This window comes from Lonchura striata, chromosome 7, assembly GCF_050655825.1.
Source record: "Lonchura striata isolate lonStrDom1 chromosome 7, ASM5065582v1, whole genome shotgun sequence".
Lineage (NCBI taxonomy): Eukaryota > Metazoa > Chordata > Aves > Passeriformes > Estrildidae > Lonchura > Lonchura striata.
This window is the reverse complement of record NC_140709.1, coordinates 19,904,166-19,922,376: the sequence shown is the minus strand read 5'-3', so window position 1 is coordinate 19,922,376 and position 18,211 is coordinate 19,904,166. Positions and strand designations below refer to the sequence as shown.

General features: G+C 35.7%; 1 protein-coding gene across 7 annotated transcripts in view; it reads right to left on the bottom strand.

Annotated features, from left to right (window-relative positions):
* The window catches only part of MYO3B (myosin IIIB), a 197,044-nt gene that overhangs the window by 133,919 nt on the left and 44,914 nt on the right, over positions 1-18,211 (bottom strand). For all 7 annotated transcript variants that reach the window (XM_085584410.1, XM_085584406.1, XM_085584405.1 and 4 more), the window contains one exon: positions 15,321-15,466. In XM_085584410.1, the coding sequence (XP_085440536.1) occupies positions 15,321-15,466 (146 nt within the window). The remainder of the gene's footprint in view (positions 1-15,320; positions 15,467-18,211) is intronic.

Genomic DNA, 18,211 nt, shown 5'->3' with positions numbered 1-18,211 from the left:
CTCTCAGAAGAGAATGATGGCTATGTAATCTATAAGACATAAATACACATTTGCTTCTTTTTGCTTATGTTTTTACATGACTATTAATTTTGCTGCTACTGGGTAGGTGACTTAGATTAACAATGAAATATGGACTCAGCTGCGAAACAAATTCAAACCCACCAATGAACAAAATACCAACTAGCTCTTTAAAGCACACTTAAATCAAGATTTATTCACAAGTTTCATGATTATAATAATTCATCAGGCAGAAAAATAATGAGCAAAAATAAAAGGTAAAAGGTAGTCCCAGAATTATGCACAATCTCCTTCTGACTGTTTCACTTCATGCATTGTCGAAAGAGAGGTGCTTCAGGAAGACTATAAAGAGTCTGTCAAGGCTTTCTAAGAAACCTCCATCCATGAACAATCTATGATTCAAAATAGTATGTACTGATAAACACCACCTTTGAAGTAATGAGTATGGACATAAAAAATGTGCTAAGCACACTAATTATCTTGAAGGTCAAATAATAACCTTCAGAAAATGTATTAAACCAAATCTCAGTTATGTAATTTTTTAGTCCATACAGATAGAAAATGTATGAAAAAATATTGCAAAGTGTTCTGCTTGGGAACATCTGGATTATCTTTGACTTTTTCCCTTGAACATTGCAATTCACAGGCCACTGGTTTCAGTCAGATTTGGCATCTGCAAGGTTTTATTAGCCTTTTTCAGAACATGACAAGGCATCATTTATTTCTGTCATTTATTCTACAGTTTCCACTTTCAGTTTCTGGCTTCACTGAGACAGAAACAAGTGTTTTCATTTCAGAAATATTTTTGGATGGAGGGAAAAACATACAGCTTTGCATTCCAATGGTCAACCTTCCAAGCAAAAATTCAGCATAATTGACTTATAATTATGCTTTGTTATCTCATTTATTCACAGAAGTTTCAGAGAGTTAAAGAGGCACAAGCAAATTAAGAGCAATTGAAACAGGGGAAGTAATAGTAGTTTTTATTTATAACCAGTTCTCATCTTTAGTGAAATGAAGTATTTTGCTTTTCTATTAAAATCATTGCTCTGTGAATTTGCAAAGCAGGAGAATGTCAGTTGCCAAAGAAATGAAAATAGGACAGCAATACTTCTGTGCCTGACTGAAATACATATGGTGGTGTCTAGACACCACACTTCTGTAGCTGGAATATTAAAATACTGCAATTACACAGCATATTTATAGAAATTTATGGGTAAGTAAAATACCTTCTTACATCTGGAAGTGAAAAACCCACAGATAAATTCCTAAGGACAATTATCAATTGTGTGTGTTTCACACTCCCACTGTACATTAGCCTGTTTAAGAGGCCTGAGTAGGATACCTGCCTGAAAGCACTGCCCAGTGAAGCACATCCACTCTTGGAAAGCTAAAAGTTGGCTCAATAAAGACACAGAGGAATGCTACAAACTGTTTCTTTTAACCATAGGAAGATTGCCAAAGGAAGAACAAGACCATTTGGAGTCTGACAAGGAACAGTGCACCACAGTCCTGTGTTCCTGCTGAGATCTCACTCTGCTCAGGAGGGCAAAGCAGAGCAAAAGCCCTATCATTACATAGGGACTCTTATTTTCAAAGAGGAAGGCACCTTCTTATCCTTCCATTTCACAAAGGTGAGCATTTTCTTAGTTGAGGCTCTACAGAAGTTGAGGCTTAGTTGAGGCTCTACAAATAAACCTAACAGTAACCCCATAAAAGAAGTTTATTGCAACATAATTGATGTGGCTGGTACTGAACATGCAATTCAATCACTACACTCAGCAAAAGTAAGCACTTAAACCCTGCACTTTCAAAGGAAGTAAGGCTCTTTTAATGTTATATCTCAAACTTTAATAATGTTTTTTGACTTATTATTGTATGAACTGGTATGATTCTGATAGCTCTGCCAGTCTAGTTCAAAAATAAACACTTGCAGAAGGAATGGTGGCCATTAGTTAATGGTGGCGTATTTCCAATGGACCATTAGGAGGATCATAATAAATATTCTGAAGCAATAAACTGAATAAATGCTGAAACCTAAAGAAATGTACAACATGTGTAAGAGTACAATTTTTTAAAAAAAGGAATTATCATTTAAGGTAATATGTCTTCTGAGCAAGATGACTGTATGTGGAATGAAATTTATTTGTTCCCTCTCCTATTCCATCCAATAAGCTTTATTCTAAAATAGTTAAATTTTTGTCTGTTTAAAAAAACCCCGACCTGTATGGTTTATGAATACCTGTACATGATAACTGGGGTGAAGTGTAATAAACATAGTATGAGAAACATGAAAAATGTATTTATTACCAAAAAGGACCTATGACTACAATTAAAATAAACTCTCTCTTAGGCAGAACTAAATTAAAATAATACAGTAAGACTGCATCCCAATAAACCTGTAAAGACACTAATATAAAACTCATGTGTTCCTTGAAACAGATGGATAGGCCATGGAAAGTATCTTGGGGAAAATATTGACTCATGTAAGCTAGGGAATCTAGGAAAGGATAAAGGCAGCTAAACCACATTGAAGGTAAGAACCCCTAATGATGAACATAATATGTAGCAAAACAATTAGTGATGCAATAATAGACCAAAGAAACTGCTACAGAGCTGTTAAAAACATCTATTAAAATATCTATTAAATCATCATGGAACACATGAAGATCAAGAGGGGTGATTTTTTTCTTTTAATGCAAAATTTAACCATCACCTCATGCTGAATATTCTATGGTAAGCTCTGTAAAGAAGGATCTCCTGGATAAGTTTAAAAATGCAGAGAAAATGAAGAACTGAAAGAAGCAATGGTAAATGACAGACATAGGACAAGGGAGCATTTTGAAGATGGGAAGCAGCTCCTTGGCAAAAGGAAAAAGACAATGCCAAGATTGGGAAAAATACCAAAACACTAACAAAGTGAGAAGAGCAAAAACTAAAAATGAGGGACAAAAAAGATGAAAAAGATAAACAAACCAAAATCCCCAAAGGCAAAACTAGGAGAAGTAAAAATACATCTACAATAAAAATAGAGGGTATAATATGGAACACAATCCTTTCTTCCTCAATTTTCTCTCAGTAATTAATTATGAGTAACTAAGGTGATTACATACTTTTTATTATGGCATGAGCACTCAATTTTAAATAACACATAGGATGGCTAAACAAGGAAGAAAATTATACTTCCATCAACTCAGATCTCTGGTTTGGTTGCAATGTAAGACTTTTTCTGTTCTTTTTGTGTCTCCAAGACAGTTCAAGCCTGCTCTAAAATTCTGACATGTTTGTGAGCTGGCAACAGATCAACTTACCCAATGAATCTAACTTACTGCAATTCAAAACATCTTTATCCAGTACTTGTATTAATATGTGAACAGTCTGATAAGAGGGAATCTGATATAACTATACTGGGAATGAAGAAACGTAGCAGTTACATTTTAGCTAATTTAACCAAACTAAACTGCATAAAGCTAATCACTTTAATCAGCCAAGTAGAAAAATGAAAGATGTTACAACTATTTTTTTCCTATGCTTTCAGAGACTGTGATGCTGGATGCCAAAGCAGAGATACCAACTCACTCAAAAGGAGAAATGTTCCTTTCTCCTGTCACTGTCCAAGCTACTGAAGAAAGGTTTGCTCAGAAAGAAAAGCAGGTGTTCCCTTTCCAAGAGCTGCTTTGTTGTGTGTTCTGTTTTCACAGACATACCTTTTTTTTTTTTTTAATAAACACAGATCTCATTCATGGCACCTCAACATTCATTTGCCAAGTAGATTAAAATGCCAGTCTTCAAAATCTTAGATATATACTTTATATTTTAGAGATCTTAGAGATAAGCAGGGCCATGTTCAAGTTACCTCTAACTTTTTTTTGGATACACTATAAAAATGTTGACAGTTTTTCAATAAAGCAAATATAGACCTCTGAAAAAATAATTATACATACGTTGGAAAATTCACTTGGTTTTGGTAGAGTTTTACCAGCTTTTTTTCACTCTTCAAACCTTTCATACCTTTATATGTGTATGTTTTCAATGCAAATTTTTGAGGGTTACTAACAACCCTAGAAAAATTAGTCCAGTAATTGTTTATTCAGACTGGCTAAGTAAGTAAACTATCCTGTTTACTACTTAAATTCCTCCTAAAACCCCTATATGGATGAAGTGGACATTTTTTCCCCACAGCACAGACTAACATAGGCTGGAAAGGACCTCAGAAGGTCTCTATTCCAACCTCCTGCTCAAAACAGGATCATCTGAATTCAGCTTGGGTTTCTCAAGGCTTTATTTTCTCAGGTCTTCACACTTCAAATTAATTTTCAGTCAATTTTCAGTACGGACTCTTCAGTTATCATGGAAGTCAGCACTTTGAAACCCAGGCCTTGAGCATGGATATTGCTTTGTGTCCCTACACTCCCAAGATCACAATTAGCCATTCATAAATACTGAACCTTAGCCCAGAACCAGCTTACAGGCCATTGCACCAGGCCTTCATCATTATTTACCACTTTCCCCTTCCTCTACTTTCTTTCTCCACTCCCTGCTTGCTATTTCTTCAAGCAGCACTGTAACATTTACCAACCTAGTATTGCAAAGTCATTTAATCTGACTACATTCCAGCTTGTTCATATGTAAAATGTGGCCTCTCTGCAGAGAATGCACTATCTAGAATCTTGCCTGGGAGTCTCTCCTTGGCCTCATGACAGTTACGGAAACTTGCACCTCCTGCAGGACCTCTTGGGAGAAGTTGCAGTACAACAGAAATCTAAACGACATTTCATGATCATGAAATAAACCCACTGAAATCATTATTACTCCCTGAATGCTGGAGTTATAAAGATTTATGACCAATGCCTACTCCAATAAATATTTCTTTAAAAATTTTATGTCTTCTAACTTATGACTATATCTCTGACAGGAAAGAAATATAAGCCACTAATTATTAATAGTAAACGTGCAGATATATGTAGAGCATTATTACTGCACTAATCATGAGTAATTATTAAAGATACTGCATAAAATCTTAACATTAATCAAACTGATAACTGCAACAAGCAAATCAATACCTTTCAAAGCCCAGCTCCTTTTCACCAAATATGTTTGCAAATAGTGTAAATACTTTTTATTGCCTATTTCTGAAAATTACTTTAGAGAGCAAAGCACATAGGCATTTGGTGACTTTCTATTACCAAAAAATAACCAACACACATTCATTACAATCCTAAGGATAATTACAGTCTTGCTAGAATGTGGCTGGTATCTAAAAAGTTCACTTTCAATTTCTTCTGCTTCTATCAGCCAGTGAATTAATTCCTTTATAAATATGAACATCAATATTCTATTTTGAATAGAAAAAAAGGTGTCAGTTTTTCAACTACATCCCACGAAAGTCTCTGGAACTGTGAAATGTACAAGGTGTCTTATTCATCCTGCAACACCAAACTATGTGAAGAGATTATCTTTTGTTCATACAAAAATCTAATTTAATTTACTTGGCTCAATTCATTATAAATTATGTGGGCTACTGAACTCCAATATTAAACATAGGCTATAAAGTCTATTTTGGAACCCCAAAAGGCTAACGGCATGTAATGAATTTTCACTTCTTTAGGACTGCACTACAAACTAAAACAGAATTTTATTACTTTCCTTCAAACATTAAGCTCTAACTTATATTTCCAAGGCACAAGTACAGCAAGTTGCCTGCATACCAATGGCCCTGCAAAACCACCTGTTAAATGCACAAAAATTCAACATAACACAAGTGTGTGTTTTGCATGGACAGCAATCTAGGGATAGACACATGTGAAAAAAAGATGCTTGACAAGGTAAGACATTGCAAGGAAAATATTAAAGTTGTATGAATGAAAATTTATAGAACTGATATGACTTTCAACCAAGATAGTGTTCCAGACTTCAAAAAAAAGCAACTTTTCTGCAATCTCCTCTTTTTCCTCTGTGTGACTGACAGATAAGCTTTATCACCATTTCATATAAAATACCTCTCACTAAAATTTAGTCACACACACAAGAGACTGTATGGTCTGAGTAATCTGCCTGTCAGCATTATGGCTCTGACACCACATAATTTTCAGAAAACAATTAAAAAGGGGAGTACAGGTTTTCTACCATGCAACAAAACTCGAATTCAAGCATCACCTTTTCCAAATCCACTGCTAAAAACCAAACACCACTCTGGACTAAGCATGAAGATGGCTAGCATGTGGCACAACCACGAGGTAAGGTAGGCTGACAATGGATGTTTAACAGCCAGGAAGTCTAAGGGAATTACTCATCCAGTATTTTCCTTTGGCAGTACTGAATACAAGTCTCTTGTGAAATTAAGACTTTAATGCAGAGTTCCCCTCAAGGAAATCTGGTGTGAGAACATTGTGTGTCCTCCATTGTGGGTAAATCCCACGCCCAAAAATAACATTGTGCTATTTGCAGCCTTTATGTGAAATTGCAGTACTTGGTATTTGGGGGACACAAAAAGAAATCAATAAGGAAATAAATTTTCCTTCTTTACAGTATTTAGAGAATTTAGCACAGTGACCAAGGCTTTATTTGCCTGCAGCTGTTTCATATAAAAAAAAAAGGGGGGCACAAAAGAAAAAAAAACCCAAACAAACACAGGAGTTTACACAGTTTAAGATCTGAAGGATCGTTTTAAAAGGGATGCAGAATGCAATTTTAACAAACCCTAAGTAGTCTGCTTCATGAATGTTCACTTAATACCAGACCACAACATTCTTAAAATTTCAAGCAGGGAAACCTGCTCTGGTTACCTTGGTGATAAACTGAAGACAAAATAGCACATAATTGTTGCTGATGTCACTGCTCCCAGTTGTTTCCAAGGTTACAGAGTACCTCAAATAATTGTGATGTTTCATTTCTAGACTGTATTTGAAGCCCATTTTCTGTTCCCAGTAAATTGTTTAGTACTGCAGGTAATCTATCTAAACCTTATCTATTAAGCATCAGAAGCCTCTCAGCAACCTCTGGTAATGATGTAGGCTTATATGTTGAAAATACAGCTATCTAGTTGTTTACTGAGCAACTTGACTCCTAGACTACCTTAATTATTTTTATCCTGTGAATCTATCTCTATATTAATCAATCATAAAAAATACCTGAATATTAAATGTCTCAGGACAAAGCAGTATTCTATGTGAGCTATATACCTAGGAAGCTATTCCCTGGGGTAAATGGTGGAAAATTGGTTGTAACTGTTGTGAGATTTTCTCACAATCTTCAAACTCATTTTAAATGCAGAGCACAAGTACTTTGCTGCACTAGAAATAAAAAGCAGCCAAGCTACATTTTCTCCATTGCAACCTCCAGTTTACTGTGCACCATAGCATGAATCTCTTTAAAAATCAGCATGTACTCTGTGTAAGGATTATGCTGACAGTATTACTGCCAAAAGACAACTACAGACAATGTTGTTATCTACTATAGTTCTGTCAAGAAACAGGGAGCAGTTTTGAAAGTTCACTAAAACCAACATAATTTTAATCTACAATAATAAAAGCAAGACTTGGTAGGTCAGCTCTATCCCCTAAATCTACCTGAAACATATTTCAAATCCTGACTTCTGAAGGAGACAATACTAGATGTCCATCTCCCACCTCTCCTCCTGCTGGATGTGCCTTTCATCACATGACTGCTCTCAGACTGCAAGGCTTGACCTTGTCAGCAAGAAATTTTCCACTAGAGCAAAACAAAATGGCATTCACAGTATCTTAGCAGTCTGTTATTACTTATGCAATGGATTTTGAAAAGTAATAATTTACTTTAGAAACTGGATGACTAAAAGAGTTTATGTGCATTTAATGCACAAAATTAACTGCATATGGAGTCACTGAAAACATCTGTCAGGCATCTCAGCTTCTACCTAGGGTTCAGAGACAGTTGAGAGAAGCATGGAGAGTAACACAGAGCATCAGAAGTGATTCTTTTTTATTTGCTGAGAAAATGGTTGAGAGCTTAGCATGTTTATTTTCACAATTATTTGAGTTTCCTGATGAATTCATTTCAGCTCCATACATTTTAGCTCTTCTGTGTTCTAACAACAACTATACTGGCAGGAAACATTTTGTAAAACAGTCTGTTTTAAATAAGCACCAAAGAATATACCTATAAAACAGTACCCTTCTATTCATGAGAAAGCTAGCTGGAGGAGAGACTCTTAATGAATCAAAAATCAGAAACATACTGTGCAGGCAAAGCCCTCCTTAACAGATAAAACAGTAAATGCTTACAACAGACTATTCAACAGCAAGCCACAGAGCACAAATTAGTTGCCGAAATTAGGCTATAAATACATATGAACAAAGAATGCATTTGCAAAATCAAATTCTACCTGCAAATTACTTACAAAAAGGAAGAGAAAGACAAAATCAATAAGAAACAGGCAGTTGTAGATAAGTTATGTGATAACTGAACAGTTAAAGGAAGGAAAGGAGGGAAATTGCGCCAAGATTATTTAATTTTAGAGCTAATTCCATATTGTCTTATGTAATATATAAAAATACTTATAATATTCTACCACTTTATCAAATATATTAAAATGTCATAAGGTAAATGGAAAACAGATCCCATTTTGCTATGATACAGCTGCTAACTGGATACACTTCAATTTCTAAATCTACTGCCAGACTTAAAAGCCCAGTTATAGATGCATACTTAGTACAGTCTTAGAAATAGCTCTCTGCTTTTTAAATAAAGATGATATAATGAAGGTAAAAGTACTACAAGGTACTCATTACTCTGTTAAACCCTGGCACAGATCTATTTGAATCTGATATTCAAAATTTGACTTTTTATCAATTCATATACCTGTTAGGAATTAATTAGCAATGAATAAGACCTGTACATCCTTTTAAGGGCCGAGCCTTTGCCCTGAAGTCTTTTGGCACTGTTTCATACTCTGAGACACTGACAGTAACAACACTAAAATACTTAATCCTCTTTGCACAAAACCGTTTCCCCATGGACTTAACACATGTACTGCCAAATCACACAAACACCTACATCCACCACTAGAGGTGTAGTGCAGGGGTAAAAATGGTCTAAGTCCCACTCAACATCTTCAATAATGATGAGGTAGAGTGCACCCTCAGCAAGTTTGCTCATGTTCCCACCTGTGAGGAATGGCTGATACACCACAGGGCTGTGCTGCCATCCAAAGGGAAGGAACCTCAACAGGCTGGAGATACAGCAAACAGGAGACTCAGAAGTTCAGCAAAAGCAGTGCAGGGCCCTGGACCAGTATTTTCTGGGGGCTGACCACCAGGAAAGCAGCCTTGCACCAGAGGAACTGGGGGTTCCAGTGGACACTGGGGTGAACATGAGCCAGCTCTGTGCCCCTGTGGTAACGAAGGCTGGTGGAACTCAGGGCTGCTTTAGGAGGGCTGTGGCTGAGACAGGTGACCCTTCCTTTCTACCAGCCCTGCTGAGGCCACATGTGGAGCACTCTGTCCAGTTCTGGCCTCCCCAGTATCAGAGAGGCACAAAGCTACTGGAGACAGTGCAGCAAGCAGTCACTGAGATTGACTGATTTTAAATCATGGAGCACCTCTCACATGAGGAAAGATTGGGACAGGCAGGATGGTTTAGCACATAAAAGAGAAAGCTCAAAATGGGTATTGGCAATGTAGATATACATGAAGGGAGAGCATAAAGAAAACTGAGGCAGGCTCTTTTCAGTGGTGCCCAGTGACAGCACAAGAGTCAATGTGCACACACTGAAACACGGAAGGTTCAACCTGAACATCAGGATATATTTTTTCACTGTAAGGGTGACTGAGAACTGACAGAGGTTGCCCAGACAAGTTGTGGAGTCTCCATTCTAACAGATACTCAAAGCTGCACGGACACTGTCCTGGGCAATCTGCTGCAGATAACTCAGGCTGAGCAGCACAGTTGAACAAAATGACCTGGAGACATCTCTTCCAACCTCAACCATCCTGTGATTCTATGGAAGAAAATACAGCCAAGCACACACACTTTCTGACATTTTAAAAAACATATCAATGCTTCACTTACTGTGAAAGCAGTGATCCTGAACTCTTTGGAAAAAAAATAAACACAGGATGGAGATTTAAAGCATTGTAACAGAAATAAACCACAAAGTGCTTCTTGGAAATTCCACTAGCTAGCCAACAACAAATCTGGGGATTTAAATAATTTTGAAAATCTAGTCATATTCACTGGTGCAAGATTGTATGACAAGTTTCTAACCTCCTGAAGAATTAGTAGTGGTCATTCCAAAGCCTAGTCACAGACCCATTTGTTTTTTCACCTAGAGATAGACTTGAATTGCTTGCTATTCATACACCAACTAAGGAGAATCCCAAGGACATGTAGTTCTGCTCACTAAATGTAACATGTCACCTTACATTTTTATTATTTGGAATTTTCTATAAAAATACAATCACAAAATAATGGGAATACAATGTATTAGACAATAAAATATTGTTTAAAAATCAGCTTATTCCTCAGACAATTAAACATAGCTTTTACAGACACCACAATGCCCTACCTATAACCATAGGCAGAATCTAGTCTTCTGAAGTAGTTTAGTCACATTGTTGTAACTGCACTTCACATTCCTATTCAGAAATAAACAACATTATGCTCTGAAATTTCTATTCCTGATATCAAATTATTTACCATAAGACTATTTTCAGCATGACTTTAATTACTTTAAACACTTCATATTAAGTAACTTCATATTTAAAACTTCATGTTAATTAAATGTGTTAATTCTTTTGGATTTTGTTTTAAAAAAGCAACCAACTCTCAGCTATATTGTCCTACAACACATACTTGTGTTTCTTTACCATTCCAAGCAACAGCAGTAGAAGTGTACACTACATTATATATGAGGATCATGTCAACACCAATGCAGATGGCAAAATTACAGAAAAGTTGGAATATGAGAGGTTGCAATACGAAAGGCTGTGTTAGATCAGATGGATGAAACTACCTGCAGTACATCAGATGACTCACATGTACACAGCAAAGCAAGGTGAAGGGCTGTCCCACAGTCACTCTAACTACTGAAATTATATTCTATTGTCTATTCTCTCTCTTGACATGATCATAACTTAAAAACAACAGTAATTGAGAAATCCTGAAGAATTTCAGAGTTTATTTACCAACCTAAAAGGTGAATGTATGGTGGCACAAAGAGTAAGAAGATACTGCCTATGTACAAACTACCATGAAGTTGCAATGAGGTAGGAGGTGGTTTGATCCTGCTGGGTGCAGGTCAGCTGCTGAAGCAGTCAAGCCATCAGTAAATTCTAAGTCTCAACACAGTACAACACTGGTTAAGAAGTGCACCATTCGATGACTACTCACAAGCTTAACTCCATTCCACTCCTGGCTATTTAACCCGAATTAATGAAGCATCACAATAATTTTAAATGAAATTTCACTTAATTCTCAGATTTTGTGAGTTAGAAAATCAAACAGCCACTTCTTATCACCAACCAATTTTAAAACAGGTGCCTTCCACTGCTCTCAGAAAAAAGCTTGAGTGATAGATGTGAGTGGAGAATTTGGTTTAATTCCTGTTAGTGTCGGCTGTCAGTGTAACCTAGAAAAATTGCTCTTTACCATGTCTCTGTAAAAAAGACTTTATTATATAAAGAGACAAATCCTGAAAAGCAGGATCTTTGCAACATGATCTGAAATCCTCACTTTACACTGGTACATACATCTCACCCACCCTTTCCAGACTAGAATATGCCATCTTTATCTCCTCTTTGCCACACTATTTTTTATAGTTGTTACTTTTCAAAATTTCAAATAATTGCCAGTGATTTGTCATGATGCCCTAAGACATAGTACTGAGATGATGTAACATATCTCACAAGATAACATAGTTTGGAGAATTTATGGACCCATTTTAATTTAAAAAGCTTAGGTGTAATGATACTTGAGAATATTTCATTTTGTAATATTTTTGCCAAAACCGACACACCTAAGTAGTGACAGCAGATGGAAGAGGTTAAAAGTATCAACTCCCAAATTACCAACTTTGCTAGGCCACCTTCCTTTCATAATTTAGACCCTTCTGTTGAAGATTTGAAAATATATTCTAGGCAGATGACATGTTAACAGAATAATTTCATGGTTCAGTGTCTTTGCAGTATGATTTATCTCTTATCTCTAGGCACTGGAGGTCCCTTTTCAGGAGATTTATTGGTTAGATCCAAGAATCCATTTTGATGAGAGACAATTGGAGCATTATTGCAAAACAGACCCTTAACATTTGCTCTAAGATAATGCCTTCTTCTCATTAGCAGTTTTAAGAAAAGTCCCATGCATGTGCTATCACAACTGTTTCTAAGATACTGCACCTCCATACACCAAAATGTTCATGAAAGAAAGAGTTTTTTTATATTTGCATTAGTCCAGAAACTTGTATCCCCTGCTCTTCGAAATCTACATAAGATACATAGAAATAAAGTCCAGAGTCTAATGAAGCATCTGACATAAAAATTAACTAGTATTTTCTTTTTCACTCTACTTTTGCTATCAGATATTTGCTGCAGATAAATTTTGTAGGACAAGAAAAGTTTAACCACAGAAAGTTGCTTAAACATCTGGCTCACAGCTCAGGCCATATTATCAATAGTATGAAGTTAATACTTAGACACCTTAAGAAAAATCTTGTGTTTTCAAAAACACTTAGCACGCAGCATCTCCTGTTGTGAAACACTAGTCAGGCTTTGAGGGAAGTGCAGCACAGTGGGATCACCTTTTTTCTTATGCCCAAGTTGAAGTACTTGGTGATTTCTGAGGGTTCACTGTCCTCTAGAAATAAGATGTTTTGTTGAGATAAATTCAGTCCCCAATCACATTTTATGTTGCTTGACCCAGTGATAGAAAATCTGAATTTAAATGGGCATAGGAGACCTCCTCTTCCCACAATGCCATGTAACACATCTTGGGACTCTATGGTGCATGCACAGGTGTGCTCCTCTGCCAGCCTCTGAGTTATTCAATCTGGAAATTAGTCCATCCCTGGTCCAAGTTACATAATGCAGACGTGAATCTGGAGGCAGTTAAATCTAACAGAAGTCCTTGACTTGAGTTCTATACAAGATATCTCCAAAGATCTTGGGGGGTATGCAACTGTTCTGGCTGCCACTACAAAATTATGAATCCAGTGGTTGATTCAAATCCTATAAAGTCAAAGTAAAGACTCATTGATTTAAATTATACACATTTAAGACTGAAGTCTAGCTCTGCTGCTCACTAGGATGAAACTCAATGCCAAAGCTGAAAGCACAATTGACTCTCACTAGAAAAAAAGCCAATGACTAAACTGACATAGCAACTTGAATATTTGAGAATGGAAGAAGCCTACAGAAACACACAGAGACATTTCTTTATCTAGTTTTGGGTAATTTTGCCATTACTAACATTTTAAAATATTCATGAGAACAGATTAATAAAGAGTGTTTGATAACAAAACTTGAAAACCACTGCAAAGTTTTCTGCTAATGTAAAGAAACTAGCATCACAGACAACAGACCAGACTAGTACACAGAAGACATTATAAATAGAAAGATATGGATCAACTGGAGTCAAGAAGTAAGCAAACAAGGAACTAATTCTTGATTAGAATTTCAGACTTTCAGTCTGAGAGCCTCAATGCTCATGTTGAAAAGGCTGTTAAAAATCTGTGAATTTCAGCCTAGTTACCAGGAACTGCTCCTAGAATTCTTCTGAACTGTCAAGCTACTCTAAGAGGGGAATGTACCTTTCTGTCATATTTGCTATCCCTCTGAACTGATTCCAAACAAGTACCAGGAGAGAAGTTCTGTCTCCTATACTCCAGGTGCTTACACCATCCAGCACTCATCATAGTTCACTTCATCTAATAAGAATGCATAGTTAGAAGCAGCAGGACTATAGCTCATACAATGCACAGCATGGGAAAATATCTTGACTTAAAAACTGATACTATTCTATTTGGTGAATGTACACATTATTTGATTAATCAGATAGATAATTCACCTTTGTTTTGCTATGTCATACAGAGATGCAACAGCACATAGAGAAATATGTAATCTGTAGACAGAAATCAAAGACTCTACATGCCCTATTTTTCTGTATCTTCCTATTGCTTGCTCTTACTTTTGGTATCACTTCTGTCCTCTTAAAACTGTTTTGAGCAGTGATAAAATTTTTAGATATTGTTTTAGTAATCTGAAGCCTCCCTTGCCTTAACTGCTCAGACACTCATGAAAAGGCAACAAGATCAACTGCTGCTTCAGTATGAATAATTTTGGAAAGAGTGGTGGTAGTTCATGTCTGAGCTGGGGAGGAGATAACTGTATGAGCCAGAATCCAGCACAACTGCATCTGCATATAAATAGACTTAATCAGAAATGCAAATTGCAATCAAACAAAATTTTAAAGGCCCATGATAACTGTGTAGATAACAAAGGTCAAATACTTGTATTGCTGAAGGTTTTAAACTGTTAAGTCCGTGGTGATTCTTCATTAGCCAAAATGTGGAAAAGACTGGTACATGCCAGTCTAATCAATCATGGACAATTTCTATATCTCTTCTATTATTACAGCTGGTCTGTTGCTAAACCCTATTTTACACTGACAATCTCAACTTATTCAGGAAGACTCAATGAAATGAAAACAAATGAAATCAAATATAGACAGTATGAAATAATACAGCTAATTTACATGAATATATATAGAAAGAATTTTATATCCCTTTTCCATATCTAATCTAATTCATATTGGACTGTCCACGGATGACAATCCAAATCTTCACAATTTAACATCCTCAGGTAAATGAAGAAATAAATTATGGCTACAGTTTGCTGCAATTGCCAGACTGCTTCATAGCACTGTCAAAACTGTATGTTTTTCTTTAACAGTAAAACAAGGCTAAGACTCTAGGGGAATAATATTTGAAAACATTATTTATCAGTTACAAATGTTGGATTCTCCATTTGAAATAAACGTTTTCATCAGTAGTAGGTAAAGAAAAGTTTTGTTGGAAGGAGGGTACCAGGATATTATGATTTTATATTCTAAGGTAAGAATAAAAAAAATAAGTTTTTATAATTTCAAGTTCTATATAAAAATTATTGTAGAAGACAGACTGAAAAAATAATCTTTAACATTACAGATTTTTATTTTCTTTCTGTAGAAGAGATTCTTAGTATTTTAAGCACAAACATTAGCCAAATAGTTCTCCTTTGAGTAGACTGCCTTTGAACAAACTAGTGAGTGAAGAGAGCCATCTAGTGCCATACCTCGGAATTTTAAAAAGTGTTTTCACGGGATGCATGTCAAATAAAGGAGGGTCTCCATCCCCCAATTCAATAGCTGTTATTCCCAAGGACCATACATCACATCGAGCATCATATGAGTAGTCATACTGTTGTTCACAAGCTATGACCTATCAGAAGAGAAGCAGAGAAACGAACACTTAAATCTAATTTACAACTTGTGTCATCCAATATAGCATGAAAGCATTTTTTTGAGTCATATCTAAAATGCTATGTAGCTATCAAATCCATATCATTTTTGCCTGTATACACCAGACAGAAGAAACACCACAAAAAGGTAACATCAAATTAGAACGTCTCTTATGATTGCTTTCATTGAAAACAATATATATTTTTTAAAAATACATAAAGCTCCATGGGACGCTTCAAATATCTGTACAAAGAACATCAATAACAAATTCTTTTTTTGAAAGAATGACTTACAAAGAACTTTTATAATAGCAGAGAACCCTATTGATGTTATTCTTATTAACTTCTATGACTATTCATGAGGATAGACCAATTTGCACAGCTGGTTTTTAGATAAGGCTATTCCATCAGTAATTTCTGCCCTTTCTTGTTTGTTTTCTGTTTTGTTTTGCATTTACTGCATTTGAGTAGTTTAAAAAAAATCTTAGATAACATACCATTTACCTTGTCTAAGAAAATTGGAAGTGAGCAGGAATCTCTCCTTGGATATCAGAACTCTTTTACATCACAGACATAATGTACAATTCCAGCCAACTCACTGATCACATTCTATACACTAACTATTCATGTCAGCTGAATCTAAATGTGAGATTCAAACGAAGTTTAAATTTAGCCCTTATCTTTACACAGGGATGAGACAAAAATTGCAGCTTCACTGCATTTTATTACGATTTGGAATTGTGTCTCAACTTTTGTCTTCCGAAATCTCACCAATTAAACAATTACTTTAAAATAATTTCTTGGATCCCTGCATATTACTAGTATAAACTTCCATGTTTTTTCTCACAGTTTTTAAAGTATCTTTAATAATTTGTACTTAAGATAAAAATAACATGTCCTAGGGTAGCTGTACCTATGTTCTAGAAGAGATTTTATTTTTTTTTTAACTTCTTTATTATTTCTCAATTCCTGTGTTAGGGCTTCAGTTTGGAACACTTTGAACAGATTGCAACATGCAAGTCAGCAACACAAGTAGGTGCTGGCAGAGAGTCACTTGTTATAAAAAAACCTTTCCTGGAGAAGCTGCTGATTCCATCCCAACCTCTTAGTTACTTTCTCCATAAACTGCACCTAACAAAGGCATTCCTGACTCTGGTAGTGATTCTATCCAACATGCCCATAGAAATCACCCATCTCTTATTTGGGACCCATGACCCCACTGTAGTGCACTCATCATTTATTTTATCAGAAATTGGGGTGTTGAACACAGTTAAAATAATATTGAAATGTTCGGGGCTGGAGGAGGTTTGCATTAAAGTTGCACATCAGTTAATTCCTTTTCTCTTCGTAGAGCAAATCAGCCAAGAAAAATGAAGATGCTTCCAAATTTCTTATCAATATTTTGACAAGTGTTGAGATCACTCTTTCTCCTCAATTTTTTCAGTCAGTATGCCAGAGAAAGGGGAAAAATTAAAGTAAGCACCACAAAAGAGGATTCTGAGATTTTTTCTTCAACTTGAAGACACAGAGCTTTGTTAGTTAATCCAGTGTTTTTCAAAATTGTCAGACAAGGATCATTTCTCCATCTCCCTTTTCTTCAACAGAATGTCTTAAATAAAAGCTCTGGAATAACTTTCAGTTCTTCAAAATGTTCACTATAGCCTTGATCTCGTCATGGAGATCACTATATCTCATGAAATATGGACAGTAGACAGCTTCTACACAGCTCAAACAGAGTGCTTTAAAACACACCCATTTCAGAGGCCTTTATGATAATATAATTTTCTTTTATCATTTATGAGAGAAAAGTCAAATGCAAAAATTTGAAAAGTCAGTGGAGAGATCCATCAGAGATACTTAATATATTCTTACGATGCTATCATTGGCATTTTGCTCAGAGATTGAAGAGGAAGCTTATATTTGTTGTTTATTTTGGGGTTTTCTATACAGTTTCCCAAATAATTTGTATATTCAATAAAACTTCCTCAAAAAACATCATCCAAGTTGACTTCCAAGTCATGACCACATCCATATGTGGCTAACTTTATGCACTGCGCTCTCCTTCCTTTTTTAACACATGAAAAATATTTATCTGTTTAGTATAAAATCTGTTAAAGCCCATTTCCTGGAGGTGAATACCTTGGAAGTTGCTTGGGTTCTCATAAGTGTACTGAGTCCTTTGCAAATACTTGTCTATTTGCTCTCAAATTCTATGATGCAGAGGAACACATTTTCATTTTCAAAAGAAGGAAAAGAAGGACCTGTTCAAGGTCACACTGGCCTTCATCAGCAATGCCACACACATAGCTGGTGTTCCACATTCAAAGATATTATGATTTTTCCCTAGAAGCACATCACAACTGCTTCTAACTACAGGACAATGACAAACTTTGCTCTGTATCTTGGTTTTATGAAGTTTAACAAACTACACTAATAAGTCTTAGAGCTTTTTTCATCTTTACAGTGTATTACTACCAAAGAGAAAGGAATGAATAACAGATCTTTGTGTCTTCTGCTCCACACCTAACAGATACACCTCCAGTATGTGGCAGTATAATGACACTATGGCCATTCTAACCAAGGGGAATTAGACACCATTAGATTCTCCTCCATTCTATTATAGAGGCTATGGTGATTATTTTAGAAAAAATATTCCCCTATATATAAATTCTTTTTTTAAAAGACATTCAGCCAGTGGACCATATGAACCAGTATATTTTAGATCA